The sequence below is a fragment of the Dermacentor silvarum genome, chromosome 5 (assembly GCF_013339745.2).
Source record: "Dermacentor silvarum isolate Dsil-2018 chromosome 5, BIME_Dsil_1.4, whole genome shotgun sequence".
Lineage (NCBI taxonomy): Eukaryota > Metazoa > Arthropoda > Arachnida > Ixodida > Ixodidae > Dermacentor > Dermacentor silvarum.
This window is the reverse complement of record NC_051158.1, coordinates 46,748,605-46,774,015: the sequence shown is the minus strand read 5'-3', so window position 1 is coordinate 46,774,015 and position 25,411 is coordinate 46,748,605. Positions and strand designations below refer to the sequence as shown.

The following is a 25,411-nucleotide window of genomic DNA, read 5'->3' as shown; positions in this document are numbered from 1 at the left end:
TGAGCGGTCATTTGCGTGGCAATTTTGCGTGTATGCGCTGGCTTCTCTTTTTGGTGAATTTAGTGTATTATTATTACTTTTTTTCTTTTTGGAGTGTGAATGGCCTCAGTAAGCTTTAACTTTAATGCGAGAGCTGACTATTTTGTATTTTGTTGTTTTGAGAAACAGAAAAGTAACGTAAAGATGGTATGAAAGCACGTAAACAAAGTATAGATCTAACATGCGCTCGATTTTTTTAGCAAAAGCGAGAAAAATGGGCAAGTTTCTTATGTGTGTTGCACATTGGCAGCCAGTTTCTTATTGAGAGTTCTTTATTGTGCATAATAGTAAGGTTACAAATGAAGATTATGCAAACATACTGAGGGAGGTCCCATAGTCAACAGACTGTACAGGGGCGTCCCATTAGAAATGAGTAAGATATCTAAATACAAAGCAGCTATATGCAAACATACAAAACACCATATTAAATGAGTCATTAGCTAATATCGTAAAATATTTTAATAACACAAAGCAGTTATTAATAAAATGGTAATCATGAAATGCCAGGAGTAGAAGTTAAGCGCACGAATATTGGGTAGTGATCGGTTATTGAAGCTTGGACAACAACACAGTCAGGGTTATTAAGAAGATTAGATAATATGTGGTTGATAAGCGTACCCTGTTTATTTGTGGGACAGCGAGTTGGAAGAGCAATTAGGTTTTCATTTCCAAACCTGTTTAGGCAGCTAACATAATCATTACATGGCAAGTCAGCTTTGCCGCAACACACACGTGTTATGCGGTAAAGCATGCGAATGCCACAAAGGTGGGTTTAAATTTGTGCCCGACTACCGCGCAGGCAATTTTTGGTCGAATTTTCTTGGAAAAATAAAAAGCGCACGTTATAATCGGGTAAATACCATAATCATACATTGTTAGCTATGGTTATTGCTGGAAAATTCTCCTATGGCAGGTCGAAAATAGGTGTTTTCTGCAAGAGATGACATGCATTCAACACATTCACTGTCCCCTAAGCTTCACTAAGGCAGACTCTGCCACTAAAGGGGTCGCTTTTGGGGTCACTGTAGGAATCAGGCATGTATGTGCTGACTGTTCAAGTTCAAATTATCTGGCGAAGGCCACTTTTAGGATCGAAATAACAATAGTTTAGGCCCATAGAAATGCATGGGTGCTGGCCGGGACCTTTGGTCGGGATCAAATTAACGTAAATATACCGCAGTAGTTGTTTTCCTGTCAGCTTGTTGCTGTTTGCTCACGAAAAGTTTAAGAAGATAACTGTGTTCTCCAGTTCTGGACATGAAAAAGAACCTTAGTTGATTCCCCGAGTGCCTGACACGTTGATGCTCACTTCTGCAGATGCAGCTGCTGAAGGTACAGTGGTCGACATTGTGCACAGTGTGAAATACAAGATGCTGAGGGGACAGCTGATGTCTGGACTGTCGTCAGTCCTGAGGGCTGGCGGACAGATGACTGAGGACCAGAAGGCAACGCTGAAACTTTCCAACGATAAGCAGGCTGTCGTGAGTCCTTCCCTGTAACTTAGTCCTCGCTTTATTGTGATTCTTTATTCACTTTTTATTCAAACAGTCCCACAGCGCTACTGCGGCATTATTGCACATTGAGGGGGGGTTATAACATCATCTTTGTTGCAATTAACCAGTACAATTCTCCACTTCCAATTTTCGATGAAGCTGGCAAAATATGAATGCTCAAGTTGGTTTGTCCCAGAATCTTTGCTCAAGGGAACATAACACAGATGGTGAAAATACCTTGTTTAACAGATTATAATTTCGCCACCTCACTGCATCAGTTGCGTGCTGTCCAAAACACACTCTGGTCATCTGTGAGGAAAGTGAAGAGCGAAAATTTATTTGAAAACTGTGTTAAGCTTAAAGAAAATTTGCGATACCTTTCTACAGTTTCTTGTTTAGAAAAAGTTTAGCCATACTATCTGAAGAGAAAAAGCTGAAACATGGGAAGATCACACAGCACACCTAAATTCTAGAATGAAACATTAATGCTACAGATCGTCATTTCTTTTGAATTGCTATGCTTTTTGTTAGTGCGTCAAGTCAGGTCCACCACATAGTTTCCTTCTGTAAAATTTTTTGATCATTATATTAATATTATGTTTATTCTTTATTTTAATGTGACTTCCAAATACTCTTCCTCCATATGTCTTACGCTGCTGCCATATCAATGTTGATGTAGTGGAGGCAGTTGAACTTCATTTGCTGCTTTTCCATCTGTTTCTCGCATGAATAGTTTCACATACAGTAGAACCCCGCTGATACTTTTTTCACGGGACCGTAAAAAAAAACAAAAAAACGTAAGAGCCGGGAAACGAAAGAGCCGGGAAACAGGAAAAAATGAGAAATGGGAGTAGTCTTTAACTGCACACAATATTTTAATTCTTACGTGTGAAAAAAAGTCGTAGTTTCGCCTGACAGCCGAAGTATCGATTGCGATAGCAAATTATAGTAGACCGCTATACAAAGTAAGAATAGTAGTTCTATCGTCCGTATAAACTTGTAAACATTCGCTTATTAACTATATTAACAAGCATGGTGTCAGCGCCCACAGGCAAACATGAACGCATCGCACTCGATGAGCGCGGACATGCACTGTCAAATGCTAGCGTGAGGAATTTAAGCGCCGCTACAGAAGCGAGCGAAGTGATCTTCGTGCTGTTGTCTATCGCTTCAACACAAACTGAGCGCCGAGAACAAACAGCACGCACAAAGCTACGAGCCGCCGACGCACCTACACTGCGTAGACTCTGCCCCCAACGCAGATCGCTTTCAAGATACGGCCGTGCGACCGTGCGCCGCTGCGCAGTACGCAGTTAATGCCAGAGCACAACGCTGCCCGCTATCCCTCCCCCCTCGCTTCCTCGCCGGTGCCTAGAGCACAACGGAATGCGGCGCACTTCCTCCCTGCTTTTCTTTTGCACGAGATTTAGACGCGGTCGTCGGCTCCCCTCGCACGCTTTCACTCGCACATACAGCATACAGCGCGGCGAAGGCGTTATCGCCCTTGGACTTTATACGGAACATCTATGAGCCAAAACCAATTTTAGGGCCGCAACGCGTCATAGACACCATCTTTAGATAGCAAATACAGATCTCAAGGACCATACTTTTGCTGGCGGAAAACGAAAATACGTCGTAAGTGTCGCCCCGGCACTTTGGGCGGCCAATGCCATCGTCAAGCAACCAAGCGAAGCGACATGAAAAGTCAAAATGGCCGCTCAGGCCGGCGCGGGGTGGCAGTTCTCAACGTATGGTGCAGGAACGGTCCCACAGTTGGGACGTAACAGCGGGGTTTTCAATGCATTGGGTTCTATGGGAGCTGTGCCGGGACCAGCCGAAAACGATTTAACAGCCGGGAAAACGCAGCACCCGGGAACGTAACAGCGGGGTTCTACTGTATATTGATTGATGATTATCAGTTGATTAGCCTAACTGCAGTTTAATGCATTCTTGCTTTTTCATCTGTTTTTGTGCACATAGATTGAAATTGATTGACAGTCAATCAATCTATCCATTTCAAACTATTTGCACAAGAACGGATAGAAAAGCAACGCATTAAAATTGCCGTTTGGTAGCTTGACAGGCTCGCTGCAGCCTCCATTACGTCCACATTTTGCTACAGTGATTGATAAAACAGCACCAGTTTGATTTATTGATCAATCAATTCATAACATGTTAATACGTGAAGTGATACCATCAAGAATGGCCAATGACTTCATGCTGAGACACTTGCAAGGCACTTTCAAGCGGTGGACTTGCATTCGAGTCCAGGTATAACCGTGCCGAATCATTGCAGACGGCGCAGTCAATATGTGACGAAGCACTCCATCAGCACCTCGCCGCCACTGCCGTGGAAGAGGCATCGCCGGAGCTGAAAGCTGATGCTCACCTGTGCCTGGCAGTTTTCTGCAGCGGCATCTTGCAGGCAGAACAAAGTGGTGAGTGCCTACTGCAATAACATAGCAGGTATGGTTTCCTGGTACCAAACGCGAGGCTGCAGGTTCAGTTTTCTTTTGACGCAGGGGCTTCACTCTGACAGGCACAGAACATGGAAACTTTCTTGTACATTTAGTGAGTAGCATAGGAGGAACTGAGGGGCTCAATTCTTTTTTATTGCGATAGCAATTATATGGACACTCCAAAGCAGATTTCTGCCGTCGGCATCGCCGTCGCCGTTGCCGTGAGGTTCCGTATGACGTCAGTGGAGATGAAATCGTCGCCGCGCGCCGAACGCTGTATGTGCGAGTGAAAGGGCGCGAGGGACGCGCGCTTTCACGGGGAGTGAACGCACGGCGAAGAAAAAATGCGCGTTCTGCGCCGTGCTCTCTTAAGGGCTGCGGAAGTAGGCGTCTCTTTCCTCCTTTACAATCACCATATATGTAGAACAAACGCGCCTTCTTCCGACGCGCGAAAGGCTGTGGCGGGGAGGGGGGGGGGGGGAAGGGAGGCGACGTTTAGCTGCGGCATCAAGTGCCTATTTATATCAGAGGCTCCGGCAACAGTCACCAACGCCGTACGCATTTTGTGCAAACGCGGGCAAAACGCCGACGGCGTCAACAACAGTTCTGCGTGTTGCCGGTGCTGCTGCATGTCCAAGGGTATACACCTGATAAAGCTACTATCATTACTCCGTATAGCTCTCTACAGATTTGCTATCGCAATTGATGCTTCGCCTTTCAGGTGAAACTGCAACAACTTTTTTTGTTAGCATCAACCATATGTAGCCGACAGACTACGAAGCTGGAGAAAGCATAGGAGAAACGTTTCTTTTTTTTTTTTTTTGTTCTTGAAATAAAATGTAGAAATAATGAGAAAAAGGGAAATAAAAGCAGAGGAAAAGACTACTTTCCACAGGTGGGAGTTGAACCCGCAACATCTGCATGATGCATGCGATGGTCTGCCACTTGCGCCTGTCGCCACTGTCCACTATTTTTGCACATGTGTAATGTATTGTCACGAGCAATGGCAAAGACAAAGACGTTGTAGTGGGGCTGGGTCAGAGGCTCTCTTGTCGGACTGAAAACCTGCTGGAACCTGTGCGCTCTGTGCAGTCTTGACTAGGCAAGCGCTAGCCGTTCACGGTTAATTAAATACTCCCCGTAACATCTTTTTGGTGGAGGTTGCGGGCTCTATTCCACCCGGCCCTGGATCTTCGGAGCGGACGCCACGTTTCTCCCGCCTCCATGGCCGAAGACAGTACGCAGTCATCGCAGCCCGCGCCTGCGGCGCCGCCGACCGTGGTCCTTTCGCAGCCCCTCGACCCCGGCACGTTTTGCGGCACGGACAACAAAGACGTCGACGATTGGCTCCTATTGTACGAGCGCGTCAGCAAGTACCACAGGTGGGATGAGACTCTAATGCTTGCCAACGTCATTTTCTACCTACGGGGCACGGCTCGGGTGTGGTTTAACACGCACGAAGAAGAAATTACAAGTTGGGACCTATGCAAGGAGAAGATGCGCGCATTGTTTGGTCGATCGGCCGCGCGACAAATGACAGCCCGGCACGAGCTGGCGGCCAGAGCTCAGACGTCCACGGAGTCGTACGTCGCCTACATTCAAGACGTACTAGCCTTGTGCCGTACCATTGACAAAGACATGCCAGAGACGGACAAGGTTGGCCACGTGTTGAAAGGCATAGCTGACGATGCCTTCAACATCCTCATGTGTAAGAACTGCACCACGGTTGACTCCATTATCACTGAATGCCGGCGGTTTGAACAAACCAAAAGCAGGCGGATTACTCAGCGCTTTAACAGACTCCCGAATACAGCTGCGACATCCTCGTGCGATGATCCCGTGACGCCCCCTCCGTTCTCGCCGCCTCACAACTTGGCCAGGATTGTTCGCCAGGAGCTCGAAGCCATGGCTCCAGCCGCTTATCAGGCACCTGCTCACGACCATTTGGCGACAATCTCTCTCATTCAGGCCGTCGTACGTCAGGAGGTTGCCAATATGGGCGTCGTATTTCCTCAAGCGCCTAGTTACGCCCCTGCGCCCATGTGCGCGTCCGGTCCTCCCACTGAACACCACAACGCCCCAATTGTTGCTGCTGCCGCTTCCGCTCCCCGGTTCACACCCCGCTACCGCAACCCTTCTGAGTGGAGGACGCCTGACGATCGACCAATCTGTTTTTCTTGCTCTCGCGTCGGCCACATTTCACGCCACTGCCGCAATCGTCGGAATTACCGACCAAGTTTCCCCGGTGACCGCCGCCAAGATCGTGGCCCGTACTACAGCGCATCTTTTCTTGACGACCAACTCCCGGCCCGTGATCCTCACCGTCTTTCTTCGCGCTCAGAATCGACCTACGCCGATATTGCCGCACAAGGACACTGGTCCAGCCGATCACCGTCACCTCAGAGTCGCCAGTCGCGCTCCCCTCAACGCCGTCGCTCTCCTTCTCCGGCTTCCTCTGGACACCACCCGGGAAACTAGCCAGTGCAGCTCCGGGAGGTGAGGCTGCATTGACGACAAGGACCGCAAAACCTCTATCGACCCCTACTTCAAGACGCAATTTGCTCGGTGTTCTCGTCGACGGCGTGCCTGTTACTGCTCTCGTCGATACTGGCGCCCACATATCTGTTATGAGTTCTACGCTCCGATGCCGCCTACGCAAAGTGCTGACACCTGCCGTCTCTCCTACTGTGCGAGTAGCTGACGGCACCCGAACACCTGTTCTTGGCATGTGCACTGCCCGCGTTACTGTTGCCGACCACCACACTTCAGTTCTCTTCGCCGTTCTCGACGCTTGCCCACATGATGTTATTCTTGGCATTGACTTCTTGAGCGCCCACTCTGCCCTCATCGATTGTTCTTCTGGCATTTTGCGGCTCGAACTGCCATTGCGTCCTGATGACACCGCATCAAGTAACGCTCGCCTACGTTCCCAGGAGTTTCTACGACTACCCGCGCAGGCTGCTACCTACGTCCTTATGTCACCATTTCCCCCAGTCCCTGATGGTGAATATGTGGTCGCTCCCCTCACAGATCTGATCCTTTCGCGCAACATCGCACTTCCCCATACCGTAGTGCTTATTGCCAACAACAAAACGTTGCTTCCAGTCCTCAACTTTTCTACTTCGACCCATGTTCTTCCTCAAGGAATTTCACTAACCGAACTGTCACCTTTGGAAGAATGTATTGTTTCTGCATTTGCTGCTGACGCTGAGACCGCGACGCAACCTGCCATACCGGAGCCAACCCAGGCACTTCTGGACAAAATGATATCCCCCGACCTCCTACCTTCCCAAAGTGCAGCACTCCGTGGTGTCCTATTTTCGTACCTGGACGTATTTGATGTTGCGAACAGTCCACTAGGACGTACACATGTAGTGGCCCACCGCATCGACACTGGAGACGCCAGCCCCCTTCACAAGCACCCTTATCGAGTATCTCACTCTGAGCGCGAAGTCATCCAAAAGGAGGTAGAGAAAATGCTTGATAAAGATGTTATAGAGCCTTCCTCTAGCCCTTGGGCATCCCCTGTAGTGCTTGTGCAAAAGAAGGACAACAGCTGGCGGTTCTGCGTCGATTATCGCCATCTCAATCGGGTAACGAAGAAGGATGTGTATCCTCTCCCACGAATTGATGATGCGCTCGACTGCCTCCATGGTGCCAAATATTTCTCGTCGCTAGATCTCCGCTCGGGATACTGGCAAATTGCCGTCGATGACCGCGACCGCGAGAAGACCGCATTCATCACACCCGACGGCCTCTACCAATTTAAGGTTATGCCTTTTGGGTTGTGTAATGCTCCTGCAACTTTTGAACGCATGATGGACACTCTTCTACGCGGTCTGAAATGGTCGACCTGTCTTTGTTATCTGGACGACGTCATCGTTTTCTCGCCCAGCTTTGACAGCCACCTCCCTCGTCTGTCGGCCATTCTCGACATCTTTCGCCGGGCTGGCCTCCAGCTCAATTCGTCTAAGTGTACCTTTGGGCGCCGCCAGATCAAATTACTTGGACACTTAGTCGACGCTACTGGTGTCCAACCAGACCCTGACAAGGTCCGTGCCGTCCGCGAGTTCCCAGTTCCACGGTCCACTCAAGAAGTACGCAGCTTTCTTGGGCTCTGCTCCTACTTTCGCCGCTTTGTTCTCAACTTCGCGGACATTGCTCGACCCCTCATGGACCTACTCAAGAAGGATGCAGCCTTTTCTTGGGGCGCGGACCAAGCGTCTTCCTTTGCGTCGTTGATTTCTGCCCTCACTACACCACCTGTGCTGGCTCATTTTGACCCGGCTGCTAGAACAGAACTTCGCACTGATGCAAGCGGTCATGGCATTGGTGCTATCCTCGCCCAAACACGGAACGGAGCCAACCGTGTGATAGTGTATGCTAGTCGTCTTCTGTCACAGTCGGAGAAGAATTACACAATCACTGAGCGGGAGTGCTTAGCTCTCGTCTGGGCTGTCGCGAAATTCCGTCCGTACCTATATGGACGGCCGTTCGTGGTCATAACAGATCATCATGCGCTCTGCTGGCTTTCAACACTCAAAGACCCCACAAGGAGGCTCGGCCGTTGGGCATTACGATTACAGGAGTACACGTTCTCGGTAGTGTACAAATCTGGCAAGTTACACAATGACGCCGATTGCCTCTCCCGCCATCCCGTTGAACCATCCGACTCCACTGAAACGGACCCCGACACCTATGTCTTGGCGATAACAGACTTCACCCATGTGGCCGACGAACAACGTCGAGATCCATCTTTGCTCTCTCTTATTGACCGTCTGCAATCCGGCACCCTCGACCCTTCCCTCAACATGTTCTTGCTTCAGGATAACGTTCTTTACCGCCGCAACATGCACCCCGACGGCGCAGAACTCCTGCTCATTGTCCCGCATCATCTGCGCAGGCATGTCCTCATCCAGTTTCATGACGCCCCCACTTCCGGGCACTTAGGCGTCTCCAGAACTTATGATCGCATACGACGACGCTTTTTCTGGAAGGGCCTTTATCGGTCCATTCGCCGCTACGTAACATCTTGTGACCTGTGTCAGCGTCGGAAGAAACCTGCGACTCTACCCGCTGGTCTCCTTCAGCCAATTGACGTTCCAGCCGAGCCATTTCATCGAGTGGGCCTGGACTTGCTGGGTCCCTTTCCAATTTCCACGAAAGGCAACAAATGGATTGCAGTCGCTACGGATTATACCACTCGATTTGCAATTACTCGAGCGTTGCCAACCAGCTGCGCCACAGACGTAGCTGACTTCCTATTGTACGACGTCATCCTCCAACATGGTGCTCCACGTCACCTACTCACAGATCGCGGTCGCTGCTTCCTGTCTCGTGTGGTTGACGATCTACTTCGATCATGTGCTACTCATCACAACTTCACGACCTCATATCACCCTCAAACTAATGGACTCACCGAACGCTTAAACCGTACACTGACCGACATGCTTTCCATGTACGTTTCCGATGACCACCATGATTGGGACGTTGCGCTCCCGTTCGTCACATTTGCATACAACTCATCACGTCATGAAACTGCCGGCTACTCACCCTTCTATCTTCTCTTTGGACGCCATCCCTTACTACCCTTTGACACCTTGCTCCCTTCTGATCCGGCCTCCACGTCCACGACTTCCTATGCGCAAGATGTCATCACGCGTGCGCTCGTCGCGCGCACAGTAGCCCGCGCTCGGCTCACGTCATCGCAGACCGCACAAAAGGCCATCTACGATCGTCGACACCGGGATGCTGATTTTCCAGCGGGCTCTCTCGTCCTTCTCTGGCTACCATCTCGTCGCGTCGGCCTGTGTGAAAAGTTAATGTCGCGGTACGTCGGACCCTATCGCATGCTGCGCCAGGTGACTCCTGTCACCTATGAGATATCTCCCATGGCATCCACCTCATCGACTGCCGCACCGCGAACTGACATCGTACATGTATCCCGCCTCAAACTTTACAACTGTGATAATCCATTTTGATCACAACAAGCACCGGGACGGTGCTTCATCGGCCGGGGATAATGTCACGAGCAATGGCAAAGACAAAGACGTTGTAGTGGGGCTGGGTCAGAGGCTCTCTTGTCGGACTGAAAACCTGCTGGAACCTGTGCGCTCTGTGCAGTCTTGACTAGGCAAGCGCTAGCCGTTCACGGTTAATTAAATACTCCCCGTAACAGTATCTAGCCCTGGGAGTGTTAGCCCACGCCACTCATGGCCATGGCAGCGTATGTGGAATGTTCTTTACAACTGCGGACATCACATAGTACATGATCTTAGAAGCATGTGATTGGCCAATGGCCAATAAGCCCTTGTTTGCTACCTCATGGCATCGAAGCTGCCAGATTTGGGACCCTCACTATGCACTAAGCGAGAATATTAGGGGAACGCAGGGGCTTGATTTCTTTTATAATCAGAAATCGTACAAAGCCCTCCAAATTACTAGTAGCCCTGTAGGTAGTTTTGAGGCAGTAAAAGGCATAAAGAGGAAATTAGCATTATTTCTGTGTCTTTCATTGTGTCATATGAAACATGTCACATTGTGTCAAAGCTTTTTTTTTTTTTTCAGTTGAGTCCTTAATATTTACGAAATCTCGTAATACTTAAGGGTATGCCAAGGGCATGGATTGGCATAACCTTGCACTTTGGGCCACACAAAAACAAAACTTAGTTGCCACCAATAGGCACAGTGCATTTATTTAGCAAAAGATTTAGTCCCGAAATCCAAATTTCGCAGCTTAATGCGAGTTCTACTTTACATGTGTTTTTCCTTAGTTTCCAGCCAAATGTCTTTATTACATTCACATTCATGCTTTAATTGTAATGCAGGACTTTTTGTTCTTCTTACCTATCTCTGCTACAAATGCTTTTATTGAAGACCAAATGCAAAAAAATTTTTTTTTCTTGTCACTTTGGTCTAATTTATTATAAATGTGTATTATATATACTATTGAAGCAATGTTGGCAAAACTGCAGGGCTGGTAATTGTCTACTCTTCCTATGAGCAACTTTTAAGTAAAAGCCCACTTCTGTTAATTTGACCCTGATGGGACCGACAAAATTGATTGAATTATTCGATGCATCGAATGAAAACGCGCGCGCTACGTGTACAAAGTACAAAACTAACGTAGAAATGACACGAAAGCTCCTAAATAAAAGTAGAAATTTAACATGCACACGTCTTTTAGCAAGGAAAATGGGCAAGGGTCTAACATGTGCTACACAATGGCGACCGGTTTCGTAAAGTCAGCTTCGCCACACGGTATTTTAAAATTATCTTCGCTGCACTACACTCGTGTTTTGCAGTAAAGCATATAAACGCTGTAAATGTGGTTTAGTTTTCATATTTGATTGCACCGTGCAGGCAATTGTTGGCCCAATTATGATGGGAAAAAAAGGTGCGCGTTTAAATGGGGTAAATATCGTAATCGCACATTGCGAGCTAATGCTATATCTTGAAAATCTTCCTAGGGCAGGCCGAAAATAGGTGTTTGTGGGGGGATATGACGTGTGTTCAATGCATTCAATGTCCCCTAAACTCCGCTGAGAAACGGTGTCACTAAAGGGGTCGCAATTGGGGTCACCAGAGGGGTCAGGCACGTGCATGTTGACTGGTCAAATTTTAATTATGCAGTGAAGGCCAATTTCAGGGTCAAAATAATGAACATTTGGACCCATAGAAATACATGGGCGCTGGCTAGGATCTGCGGTCGGGATAAAGTGAACCAAAAGATCAAATTAACTGAAGTCAAATTAACGACCATCTACGGTGGTACGTAAGCAGACGCACACATCTGGTCGTTAGCAGATAGGACATAAATCCCAGCACGTTACCTCTGAGATTTTTCGCCACGCTGTGGGGCAGCCTTCGGTGGTGCCTAATCTCAGAGGTCATGCCAAGGACCCATGCTTTCTGGATCATGTGTCACTTCTGTTGAGCAGTAATGGCGGCATCTTTTCTTTTGAATTACAGTATCAAAAACATTTTCTTTTGCGACTTTTTTTACTACACTTCCGCTCATATTCCAAACAAAATTTTGAATGGAGGCTGCTCTGTACCTTCACTATCAGAAACTAGGCTTTTTACGTGGTCCAAAATTTTGTTTCAATTGGCCTTCAAGTACACTTCTTTGAAACTATTTAGACTAACAGCATGAACATAAAACTTGGTCATCCAGAGAAGAGAAGAGAAGGAACAAACACGGGGCCGTATTTGTCCCTTTTCTTCTTTGGTGTCCAAGTGTCACACTAGCGCTGTTAGTCTAAATATGTCCAACCAGCTAGCCCAATCCTGCACTCTGCCTTTAAACCTAAATGGAACTGCACATCAAGCGCAACTGCGTTACTGACATTCCAGTGCTCTTCGCACTTCATAAGGTGCGCCTTCTTGGTATGGCTCTCTAATAATGTGCATTGTTGGGTTTTCTGGTGAGCTTCTAAACGTGAAAGAAAAGGCTTGTCACTAATATCTACAACATCACGTAAGAGCAACACTGCACCTGTATGTCACTGTGTAGGCATGTAATGTTTCTGCATGCATGTGCATGTTTGAGTTGTGTCAAAAATAAACAGCTGCCCATTACTACTTGTCCTATTGTGCCACTGTGCTGTGATCATACGTTTTGTTCTAAGCCATCTAAGCTCTCCACCAAATTGTAAACAAACCCACATTCTCATGGATGTTAAGGACATTATTAGATGCCGTTTACTCTTTTTTCTGTACGTGTGCTTGGACGCACATAAAAAGCCTTCTGTGTTCAGCATTATCATGCATGTAACTGTGTCTACAACAAACAGGTGTGCCCATGAGTAACCTGTAACAAGTTTATGAAGTAGTTTTCTTTCATGATTTCTTTGTTGTTGTTGTTGTTTTTTTGTTTTGTTTTTTACCTGTAGCCAAAGACCACTTAGTCTATGCAAGTGAGCTGAACATTGTCCCCTTAATAGACATCGTATTCGAAACAAAATGGATCAAAGTTGAGGGGAACTGAACACTTTATGCAGCACTCAATTCACCTGATGTCTCTTTTTCCCATGTACATTGCGAACGCAAGGCGAGCCAAGTCTGAGACGGCGCGACGAGTGCCCACAAATCCTGGTGGACGCTGTGCTGACCGCCATGCGACTGGGTCACAGCCAAGCGCCCGACATGTTTCCCCAACTCCTGCAGTTACTGCAAAATCATCCGTCCTGCGGAAAGGCCTTCATTGCACAGGCAAGTACTGCTGCATTGACGTGTGCTGATCGAGTCGGTGCATCTGCGCAAGGAGAGCTCGGTAGACGGCCGTAGCCAGGCCAAGCACAGTGCCAGCCAACCAATGTCATTGTGCTAAGCGGGCCATGGCTTCCACCTGTGCCGTGATAACAGTAGATTTTGCCATTAAACACTGGTACATTGAGTCGTTATGCACTCAAATTTTGTACGCAGAAAGGCATTTTTCAGTGCTCTTTGTGTACTATCACATTTGGAAGCAGTAATCACTTGTTTCGTCCCGAATGAACCATGATTGCACTTCATTCGCCTGCAAACCAGGATGAATACTGTCTCAGTGAAAGTAATGGTGTCGCCATCAACCACTGCTAACAGAAAGACTTGGCACACACTCTGCTACAACAGCAGTTAAGTAAACTAAGTAAACAATTTGCGGGTAGCAAGTATAAATGCTGATATCCTAAAAATCTTGCCGTTATGGTCAAACTGACCAAAGCATCTCAACTCTGGCAGCCTTCAGGTAGCATACGAGGGTACGAGTTGTTTACTCCCAACTTCATGTTCTAAGTGATGCCTGCGGTTGAAAGAATGTTCGCATCCGCCGCCATGGCCCGAGTGGTGCTAACTAACACTGCCTGGGCTGGGTCTAGTGCACATAGACAAATGCCCAAGGAAGTGGACAAAGGGAGATTCGCTGTTGTAGCTTAATTAAGAGGGCGTCGCATGTGTTATGCTGAAGTTGTGGGTTTAACTCGCAACAGCAAGAATTTGTCTTTTCTCCCAGTTTAGTTTCCCTTTTTTTTATTAAGAACATTTACGATTATCACAAATTTGACCCTTATTCATATTTAATTATGCATTTCAATTAAGGAGAATGGCTAATTTCCTTAGGCTTTCCTTGCCTTCGTTGTCTGTTGGCTTGATGCGGTTGTGAAAAAAAAAAAACTGGCCCCTCGGTGTCCTGATTCTCTTTACTCACCTCTTCTACTAGTGCTCCAAGGTGCCCTGCTGGATGTTCCTGCGTTGGATCAATCAGATTCTTGCCCTCCTCGACAAGCAAGTGGGACCGTTCCTCTTTGACATCGTTGACAGCGTGGCTCATCACTACCCCAATGTAAGATGGCATCAGGCCTAGCCTAACAGATCGGCCGTGTCAGCACATTTTACCTTGAAGAGACTACGTGGCTACTCTTATGCCTAGCCTGCTAAAGTTTTTCACACCTTGAAGGCTGTTCAACCCTTTAAGGCACTCTGTGCATAATTGTCCATACCAACATAGTGCATAGAAAGCAAAAACACTGATAAAGATGATATTTAAAACATGTTGCATGCGCCTAGAGGCATTTCTGATTGAATGTCATATACCCTAGTGTAGAACAAGGCTACAAAGGAAACCAATCTGGGTTTCTCAGAAAGTTTCACAGTTGAAGAAAAATTAATTCCAGTCCAGGAGTTTTCTTCAGTTGCGTAGCTGTACATCGGTAGTGTAATTATTGTACAGATTATATAGGCAAAGGTTCAGTCTCAAGTACCATGAACTGAATGCTAATGATTGTCAAGTTATCAAGGTGTGTTTGTAGTTAATTTGCATTAAATGAAGCAAGTCTGTAACCTCATACATTAGAACCTTGGTTATACGTCTCCCGATTTTCTTAAATCTAGGCTTTTACAACGGATTAATGCAGTCCCGGAGAAATCGCCATAGAGACAATACATTAAACAAAAGTCGGCCCTTCCACTCCGTGAAGATGGTTAACCAGCGAAGCAGAAACGTGCGGCTCCGGTGTTTATCGCTGGGTTAATCCTGAAGATTGATTAAAGTATTTCTTAATTATGAGGTTACACACACATTCGGCTGCGACAGAGACAACGACGTCGCTGACGTATTGCCCGCAGTCCACTGTTGTCGCTTGCGTTCGATGTCTCGAGTTTGCTCAGCGGCGTGGGCCTGCCATTGCTGCTTGCAATTCTTAGAAATTCAATCGCTTCAAAATTAAATCTGTCTGTTACGTAAGACAATGAATGGCTCATACCCCCTTAAGCAATGGCTCATAGCCCCGTAAACAAGGCCTCCCCATTACGGCGACAGAAGAGAAGTGAAATTCTACGCTGGAATGATTAATGGCAATGCAGCTAGCTGTGGAAGCAGACGACGACAAACGTGGGAGCAGTGGCACGAGCACAAACCAACGAGCCAGGTGCAGAAGAAGACAACGACGCTCGAGCCAATGCTGATGATGATAGTTTTCTGTGGACAGGCACTTTAAAACCTCAATTATACGACATTAGATTACATATGTCCTGTCTCATACAACGCCCCATGCGAAACTGCGAACCCAGCGGCGGACACGTGAGAAGCACCGCCAGCTTTCGGCAGCTTCCTCGCAGCGCTGTCCCTTCCATCAGAAATGGAAGAATGCCCCTTTGCATGTGAAAAGCTCCAACTGGTTTTCGAGCTCCCTCTTTCTCTCGTATTCGCTGCCCTGTCATCAGAAATGGAAGAATGCCCCTTTGCATGTGAAAAGCTCCAACTGGTTTTCGAGCTCCCTCTTTCTCTCGTATTCGCTGCCCTGTCATCAGAAATGGAAGAATGCCCCTTTGCATGTGAAAAGCTCCAACTGGTTTTCCGAGCTCCCTCTTTCTCTCGTATTTGCTGCCCTGTCATCAGAAATGGAAGAATGCCCCTTTGCATGTGAAAAGCTCCAACTGGTTTTCGAGCTCCCTCTTTCTCTCGTATTTGCTGCCCTGTCATCAGAAATGGAAGAATGCCCCTTTGCATGTGAAAAGCTCCTACTGGTTTTCGAGCTCCCTCTTTCTCTCGTATTCGCTGCCCTGTCATCAGAAATGGAAGAATGCCCCTTTGCATGTGAAAAGCTCCAACTGGTTTTCCAGCTCCCTCTTTCTCTCGTATTCGCTGCCCTGTCATCAGAAATGGAAGAATGCCCCTTTGCATGTGAAAAGCTCCACTGGTTTTCCGAGCTCCTCTTTCTCTCGTATTCGCTGCCCTGTCATCAGAAATGAAGAATGCCCCTTTGCATGTGAAAAGCTCCAACTGGTTTTCCAGCTCCCTCTTTCTCTCGTATTCGCTGCCCTGTCATTAGAAATGGAAGAATGCCCCTTTGCATGTGAAAAGCTCCAACTGGTTTTCGAGCTCCCTCTTTCTCTCGTATTCGCTGCCCTGTCATCAGAAATGGAATGCCCCTTTGCATGTGAAAAGCTCCAACTGGTTTTCGAGCTCCCTCTTTCTCTCGTATTTGCTGCCCTGTCATCAGAAATGGAAGAATGCCCCTTTGCATGTGAAGAGCTCCAACTGGTTTTCGAGCTCCCTCTTTCTCTCGTATTTGCTGCCCTGTCATCAGAAATGGAAGAATGCCCCTTTGCATGTGAAAAGCTCCAACTGGTTTTCGAGCTCCCTCTTTCTCTCGTATTCGCTGCCCTGTCATCAGAAATGGAAGAATGCCCCTTTGCATGTGAAAAGCTCCAACTGGTTTTCGAGCTCCCTCTTTCTCTCGTATTTGCTGCCCTGTCATCAGAAATGGAAGAATGCCCCTTTGCATGTGAAAAGCTCCACTGGTTTTCGAGCTCCCTCTTCTCTCGTATTCGCTGCCCTGTCATCAGAAATGGAAGAATGCCCCTTTGCATGTGAAAAGCTCCAACTGGTTTTCGAGCTCCCTCTTTCTCTCGTATTCGCTGCCCTGTCATCAGAAATGGAAGAATGCCCCTTTGCATGTGAAAAGCTCCAACTGGTTTTCGAGCTCCCTCTTTCTCTCGTATTTGCTGCCCTGTCATCAGAAATGGAAGAATGCCCCTTTGCATGTGAAAAGCTCCAACTGGTTTTCGAGCTCCCTCTTCTCTCGTATTTCGCTGCCCTGTCATCAGAAATGGAGAATGCCCCTTTGCATGTGAAAAGCTCCAACTGGTTTTCGAGCTCCCTCTTTCTCTCGTATTCGCTGCCCTGTCATCAGAAATGGAGAATGCCCCTTTGCATGTGAAAAGCTCCAACTGGTTTTCGAGCTCCCTCTTTCTCTCGTATTCTGCTGCCCTGTCATCAGAAATGGAAGAATGCCCCTTTGCATGTGAAGAGCTCCAACTGGTTTTCGAGCTCCCTCTTTCTCTCGTATTCGCTGCCCTGTCATCAGAAATGGAAGAATGCCCCTTTGCATGTGAAAAGCTCCAACTGGTTTTCGAGCTCCCTCTTTCTCTCGTATTCGCTGCCCTGTCATCAGAAATGGAAGAATGCCCCTTTGCATGTGAAAAGCTCCAACTGGTTTTCGAGCTCCCTCTTTCTCTCGTATTCGCTGCCCTGTCATCAGAAATGGAAGAATGCCCCTTTGCATGTGAAAAGCTCCAACTGGTTTTCGAGCTCCCTCTTTCTCTCGTATTTGCTGCCCTGTCATCAGAAATGGAAGAATGCCCCTTTGCATGTGAAAGCTCCAACTGGTTTTCGAGCTCCCTCTTTCTCTCGTATTTCGCTGCCCTGTCATCAGAAATGGAAGAATGCCCCTTTGCATGTGAAAAGCTCCAACTGGTTTTCGAGCTCCCTCTTTCTCTCGTATTTGCTGCCCTGTCATCAGAAATGGAAGAATGCCCCTTTGCATGTGAAAAGCTCCAACTGGTTTTCGAGCTCCCTCTTTCTCTCGTATTCGCTGCCCTGTCATCAGAAATGGAAGAATGCCCCTTTGCATGTGAAAAGCTCCAACTGGTTTTCGAGCTCCCTCTTTCTCTCGTATTCGCTGCCCTGTCATCAGAAATGGAATGCCCCTTTGCATGTGAAAAGCTCCAACTGGTTTTCGAGCTCCCTCTTTCTCTCGTATTCGCTGCCCTGTCATCAGAAATGGAATGCCCCTTTGCATGTGAAAAGCTCCAACTGGTTTTCGAGCTCCCTCTTTCTCTCGTATTCGCTGCCCTGTCATCAGAAATGGAGAATGCCCCTTTGCATGTGAAAAGCTCCAACTGGTTTTCGAGCTCCCTCTTTCTCTCGTATTCGCTGCCCTGTCATCAGAAATGGAAGAATGCCCCTTTGCATGTGAAAAGCTCCAACTGGTTTTCGAGCTCCCTCTTTCTCTCGTATTCGCTGCCCTGTCATCAGAAATGGAAGAATGCCCCTTTGCATGTGAAAAGCTCCAACTGGTTTTCGAGCTCCCTCTTTCTCTCGTATTCGCTGCCCTGTCATCAGAAATGGAAGAATGCCCCTTTGCATGTGAAAGCTCCAACTGGTTTTCGAGCTCCCTCTTTCTCTCGTATTCTGCTGCCCTGTCATCAGAAATGGAAGAATGCCCCTTTGCATGTGAAAAGCTCCAACTGGTTTTCGAGCTCCCTCTTTCTCTCGTATTCGCTGCCCTGTCATCAGAAATGGAAGAATGCCCCTTTGCATGTGAAAAGCTCCAACTGGTTTTCGAGCTCCCTCTTTCTCTCGTATTTCGCTGCCCTGTCATCAGAAATGGAAGAATGCCCCTTTGCATGTGAAAAGCTCCAACTGGTTTTCGAGCTCCCTCTTTCTCTCGTATTCGCTGCCCTGTCATCAGAAATGGAAGAATGCCCCTTTGCATGTGAAAAGCTCCAACTGGTTTTCGAGCTCCCTCTTTCTCTCGTATTCGCTGCCCTGTCATCAGAAATGGAAGAATGCCCCTTTGCATGTGAAAAGCTCCAACTGGTTTTCGAGCTCCCTCTTTCTCTCGTATTTGCTGCCCTGTCATCAGAAATGGAAGAATGCCCCTTTGCATGTGAAAAGCTCCAACTGGTTTTCGAGCTCCCTCTTTCTCTCGTATTTCGCTGCCCTGTCATCAGAAATGGAAGAATGCCCCTTTGCATGTGAAAAGCTCCAACTGGTTTTCGAGCTCCCTCTTTCTCTCGTATTCGCTGCCCTGTCATCAGAAATGGAAGAATGCCCCTTTGCATGTGAAAAGCTCCAACTGGTTTTCGAGCTCCCTCTTTCTCTCGTATTTGCTGCCCTGTCATCAGAAATGGAAGAATGCCCCTTTGCATGTGAAAAGCTCCAACTGGTTTTCGAGCTCCCTCTTTCTCTCGTATTTGCTGCCCTGTCATCAGAAATGGAGAATGCCCCTTTGCATGTGAAAAGCTCCAACTGGTTTTCGAGCTCCCTCTTTCTCTCGTATTCGCTGCCCTGTCATCAGAAATGGAAGAATGCCCCTTTGCATGTGAAAAGCTCCAACTGGTTTTCGAGCTCCCTCTTTCTCTCGTATTCGCTGCCCTGTCATCAGAAATGGAGAATGCCCCTTTGCATGTGAAAAGCTCCAACTGGTTTTCGAGCTCCCTCTTTCTCTCGTATTTCGCTGCCCTGTCATCAGAAATGGAGAATGCCCCTTTGCATGTGAAAAGCTCCAACTGGTTTTCGAGCTCCCTCTTTCTCTCGTATTTGCTGCCCTGTCATCAGAAATGGAAGAATGCCCCTTTGCATGTGAAAAGCTCCAACTGGTTTTCGAGCTCCCTCTTTCTCTCGTATTCGCTGCCCTGTCATCAGAAATGGAGAATGCCCCTTTGCATGTGAAAAGCTCCAACTGGTTTTCGAGCTCCCTCTTTCTCTCGTATTCGCTGCCCTGTCATCAGAAATGGAAGAATGCCCCTTTGCATGTGAAAAGCTCCAACTGGTTTTCGAGCTCCCTCTTTCTCTCGTATTTGCTGCCCTGTCATCAGAAATGGAAGAATGCCCCTTTGCATGTGAAAAGCTCCAACTGGTTTTCGAGCTCCCTCTTTCTCTCGTATTCGCTGCCCTGTCATCAGAAATGGAAGAATGCCCCTTTGCATGTGAAAAGCTCCAACTGGTTTTCGAGCTCCCTCTTTCTCTCGTATTCGCTGCCCTGTCATCAGAAATGGAGAATGCCCCTTTGCATGTGAAAAGCTCCAACTGGTTTTCGAGCTCCCTCTTTCTCTCGTATTCGCTGCCCTGTCATCAGAAATGGAAATGCCCCTTTGCATGTGAAAAGCTCCAACTGGTTTTCGAGCTCCCTCTTTCTCTCGTATTCGCTGCCCTGTCATCAGAAATGGAAGAATGCCCCTTTGCATGTGAAAAGCTCCAACTGGTTTTCGAGCTCCCTCTTTCTCTCGTATTTGCTGCCCTGTCATCAGAAATGGAAGAATGCCCCTTTGCATGTGAAAAGCTCCAACTGGTTTTCGAGCTCCCTCTTTCTCTCGTATTCGCTGCCCTGTCATCAGAAATGGAATGCCCCTTTGCATGTGAAAAGCTCCAACTGGTTTTCGGAGCTCCCTCTTTCTCTCGTATTCGCTGCCCTGTCATCAGAAATGGAAATGCCCCTTTGCATGTGAAAAGCTCCAACTGGTTTTCGAGCTCCCTCTTTCTCTCGTATTTCGCTGCCCTGTCATCAGAAATGGAGAATGCCCTTTGCATGTGAAAAGCTCCAATGGTTTTCGAGCTCCCTTTTCTTAGTATTCGCTGCCCTGTCATCAGAAATGGAATGACCCTTTGCATGTGAAAAGCTCCACTGGTTTTCGAGCTCCCTCTTTCTCTCGTATTCGCTGCCCTGTCATCAGAAATGGAAGAATGCCCCTTTGCATGTGAAAAGCTCCAACTGGTTTTCGAGCTCCCTCTTTCTCTCGTATTCGCTGCCCTGTCATCAGAAATGGAAGAATGCCCCTTTGCATGTGAAAAGCTCCAACTGGTTTTCGAGCTCCCTCTTTCTCTCGTATTCGCTGCCCTGTCATCAGAAATGGAAGAATGCCCCTTTGCATGTGAAAAGCTCCAACTGGTTTTCGAGCTCCCTCTTTCTCTCGTATTCGCTGCCCTGTCATCAGAAATGGAAGAATGCCCCTTTGCATGTGAAAAGCTCCAACTGGTTTTCGAGCTCCCTCTTTCTCTCGTATTCGCTGCCCTGTCATCAGAAATGGAAGAATGCCCCTTTGCATGTGAAAAGCTCCAACTGGTTTTCGAGCTCCCTCTTTCTCTCGTATTCGCTGCCCTGTCATCAGAAATGGAAGATGCCCCTTTGCATGTGAAAAGCTCCAACTGGTTTTCGAGCTCCCTCTTTCTCTCGTATTCGCTGCCCTGTCATCAGAAATGGAAGAATGCCCCTTTGCATGTGAAAAGCTCCAACTGGTTTTCGAGCTCCCTCTTTCTCTCGTATTCGCTGCCCTGTCATCAGAAATGGAAGAATGCCCCTTTGCATGTGAAAAGCTCCAACTGGTTTTCGAGCTCCCTCTTTCTCTCGTATTCGCTGCCCTGTCATCAGAAATGGAAGAATGCCCCTTTGCATGTGAAGAGCTCCAACTGGTTTTCGAGCTCCCTCTTTCTCTCGTATTTCGCTGCCCTGTCATCAGAATGGAAATGCCCCTTTGCATGTGAAAAGCTCCAACTGGTTTTCGAGCTCCCTCTTTCTCTCGTATTCGCTGCCCTGTCATCAGAAATGGAAGAATGCCCCTTTGCATGTGAAAAGCTCCAACTGGTTTTCGAGCTCCCTCTTTCTCTCGTATTCGCTGCCCTGTCATCAGAAATGGAAGAATGCCCCTTTGCATGTGAAAAGCTCCAACTGGTTTTCGAGCTCCCTCTTTCTCTCGTATTCGCTGCCCTGTCATCAGAAATGGAAATGCCCCTTTGCATGTGAAAAGCTCCAACTGGTTTTCGAGCTCCCTCTTTCTCTCGTATTCGCTGCCCTGTCATCAGAAATGGAAGAATGCCCCTTTGCATGTGAAAAGCTCCAACTGGTTTTCGAGCTCCCTCTTTCTCTCGTATTCGCTGCCCTGTCATCAGAAATGGAAGAATGCCCCTTTGCATGTGAAAAGCTCCAACTGGTTTTCGAGCTCCCTCTTTCTCTCGTATTTGCTGCCCTGTCATCAGAAATGGAAGAATGCCCCTTTGCATGTGAAAAGCTCCAACTGGTTTTCGAGCTCCCTCTTTCTCTCGTATTCGCTGCCCTGTCATCAGAAATGGAATGCCCCTTTGCATGTGAAAAGCTCCAACTGGTTTTCGAGCTCCCTCTTTCTCTCGTATTCGCTGCCCTGTCATCAGAAATGGAAGAATGCCCCTTTGCATGTGAAAAGCTCCAACTGGTTTTCGAGCTCCCTCTTTCTCTCGTATTTGCTGCCCTGTCATCAGAAATGGAAGAATGCCCCTTTGCATGTGAAAAGCTCCAACTGGTTTTCGAGCTCCCTCTTTCTCTCGTATTCGCTGCCCTGTCATCAGAAATGGAAGAATGCCCCTTTGCATGTGAAAAGCTCCAACTGGTTTTCGAGCTCCCTCTTTCTCTCGTATTCGCTGCCCTGTCATCAGAAATGGAAGAATGCCCCTTTGCATGTGAAAAGCTCCAACTGGTTTTCGAGCTCCCTCTTTCTCTCGTATTTCGCTGCCCTGTCATCAGAAATGGAAGATGCCCCTTTGCATGTGAAAAGCTCCAACTGGTTTTCGAGCTCCCTCTTTCTCTCGTATTCGCTGCCCTGTCATCAGAAATGGAAATGCCCCTTTGCATGTGAAAAGCTCCAACTGGTTTTCGAGCTCCCTCTTTCTCTCGTATTCGCTGCCCTGTCATCAGAAATGGAAGAATGCCCCTTTGCATGTGAAAAGCTCCAACTGGTTTTCGAGCTCCCTCTTTCTCTCGTATTCGCTGCCCTGTCATCAGAAATGGAAGAATGCCCCTTTGCATGTGAAAAGCTCCAACTGGTTTTCGAGCTCCCTCTTTCTCTCGTATTTGCTGCCCTGTCATCAGAAATGGAAGAATGCCCCTTTGCATGTGAAAAGCTCCAACTGGTTTTCGAGCTCCCTCTTTCTCTCGTATTCGCTGCCCTGTCATCAGAAATGGAAGAATGCCCCTTTGCATGTGAAAAGCTCCAACTGGTTTTCGAGCTCCCTCTTTCTCTCGTATTCGCTGCCCTGTCATCAGAAATGGAAGAATGCCCCTTTGCATGTGAAAAGCTCCAACTGGTTTTCGAGCTCCCTCTTTCTCTCGTATTCGCTGCCCTGTCATCAGAAATGGAAGAATGCCCCTTTGCATGTGAAAAGCTCCAACTGGTTTTCGAGCTCCCTCTTTCTCTCGTATTTCGCTGCCCTGTCATCAGAAATGGAAGAATGCCCCTTTGCATGTGAAAAGCTCCAACTGGTTTTCGAGCTCCCTCTTTCTCTCGTATTCGCTGCCCTGTCATCAGAAATGGAAGAATGCCCCTTTGCATGTGAAAAGCTCCAACTGGTTTTCGAGCTCCCTCTTTCTCTCGTATTCGCTGCCCTGTCATCAGAAATGGAAGAATGCCCCTTTGCATGTGAAAAGCTCCAACTGGTTTTCGAGCTCCCTCTTTCTCTCGTATTCGCTGCCCTGTCATCAGAAATGGAATGCCCCTTTGCATGTGAAAAGCTCCAACTGGTTTTCGAGCTCCCTCTTTCTCTCGTATTCGCTGCCCTGTCATCAGAAATGGAATGCCCCTTTGCATGTGAAAAGCTCCAACTGGTTTTCGAGCTCCCTCTTTCTCTCGTATTCGCTGCCCTGTCATCAGAAATGGAAGAATGCCCCTTTGCATGTGAAAAGCTCCAACTGGTTTTCGAGCTCCCTCTTTCTCTCGTATTCGCTGCCCTGTCATCAGAAATGGAGAATGCCCCTTTGCATGTGAAAAGCTCCAACTGGTTTTCGAGCTCCCTCTTTCTCTCGTATTCGCTGCCCTGTCATCAGAAATGGAAGAATGCCCCTTTGCATGTGAAAAGCTCCAACTGGTTTTCGAGCTCCCTCTTTCTCTCGTATTTCGCTGCCCTGTCATCAGAAATGGAATGCCCCTTTGCATGTGAAAAGCTCCAACTGGTTTTCGAGCTCCCTCTTTCTCTCGTATTCGCTGCCCTGTCATCAGAAATGGAGAATGCCCCTTTGCATGTGAAAAGCTCCAACTGGTTTTCGAGCTCCCTCTTTCTCTCGTATTCGCTGCCCTGTCATCAGAAATGGAAGAATGCCCCTTTGCATGTGAAAAGCTCCAACTGGTTTTCGAGCTCCCTCTTTCTCTCGTATTCGCTGCCCTGTCATCAGAAATGGAAATGCCCCTTTGCATGTGAAAAGCTCCAACTGGTTTTCGAGCTCCCTCTTTCTCTCGTATTCGCTGCCCTGTCATCAGAAATGGAAGAATGCCCCTTTGCATGTGAAAAGCTCCAACTGGTTTTCGAGCTCCCTCTTTCTCTCGTATTCGCTGCCCTGTCATCAGAAATGGAGAATGCCCCTTTGCATGTGAAAAGCTCCAACTGGTTTTCGAGCTCCCTCTTTCTCTCGTATTCGCTGCCCTGTCATCAGAAATGGAGAATGCCCCTTTGCATGTGAAAAGCTCCAACTGGTTTTCGAGCTCCCTCTTTCTCTCGTATTCGCTGCCCTGTCATCAGAAATGGAAGAATGCCCCTTTGCATGTGAAAAGCTCCAACTGGTTTTCGAGCTCCCTCTTTCTCTCGTATTCGCTGCCCTGTCATCAGAAATGGAATGCCCCTTTGCATGTGAAAAGCTCCAACTGGTTTTCGAGCTCCCTCTTTCTCTCGTATTCGCTGCCCTGTCATCAGAAATGGAATGCCCCTTTGCATGTGAAAAGCTCCAACTGGTTTTCGAGCTCCCTCTTTCTCTCGTATTCGCTGCCCTGTCATCAGAAATGGAAGAATGCCCCTTTGCATGTGAAAAGCTCCAACTGGTTTTCGAGCTCCCTCTTTCTCTCGTATTTGCTGCCCTGTCATCAGAAATGGAATGCCCCTTTGCATGTGAAAAGCTCCAACTGGTTTTCGAGCTCCCTCTTTCTCTCGTATTCGCTGCCCTGTCATCAGAAATGGAATGCCCCTTTGCATGTGAAAAGCTCCAACTGGTTTTCGAGCTCCCTCTTTCTCTCGTATTCGCTGCCCTGTCATCAGAAATGGAATGCCCCTTTGCATGTGAAAAGCTCCAACTGGTTTTCGAGCTCCCTCTTTCTCTCGTATTCGCTGCCCTGTCATCAGAAATGGAGAATGCCCCTTTGCATGTGAAAGCTCCAACTGGTTTTCGAGCTCCCTCTTTCTCTCGTATTCGCTGCCCTGTCATCAGAAATGGAATGCCCCTTTGCATGTGAAAAGCTCCAACTGGTTTTCGAGCTCCCTCTTTCTCTCGTATTTGCTGCCCTGTCATCAGAAATGGAATGCCCCTTTGCATGTGAAAAGCTCCAACTGGTTTTCGAGCTCCCTCTTTCTCTCGTATTTGCTGCCCTGTCATCAGAAATGGAAGAATGCCCCTTTGCATGTGAAAAGCTCCAACTGGTTTTCGA

General features: G+C 47.8%; 1 protein-coding gene across 1 annotated transcript in view; it reads left to right on the top strand.

Moving 5' to 3' along the window:
• Positions 1 to 25,411, top strand: part of LOC119453349 (DNA-dependent protein kinase catalytic subunit) — a 98,497-nt gene that overhangs the window by 51,296 nt on the left and 21,790 nt on the right. The window contains exons 27-30 of the mRNA XM_049667919.1: positions 1,357 to 1,520; positions 3,829 to 3,970; positions 13,044 to 13,204; positions 14,193 to 14,315. Coding sequence (XP_049523876.1) covers positions 1,357 to 1,520; positions 3,829 to 3,970; positions 13,044 to 13,204; positions 14,193 to 14,315 — 590 coding nt within the window. The remainder of the gene's footprint in view (positions 1 to 1,356; positions 1,521 to 3,828; positions 3,971 to 13,043; positions 13,205 to 14,192; positions 14,316 to 25,411) is intronic.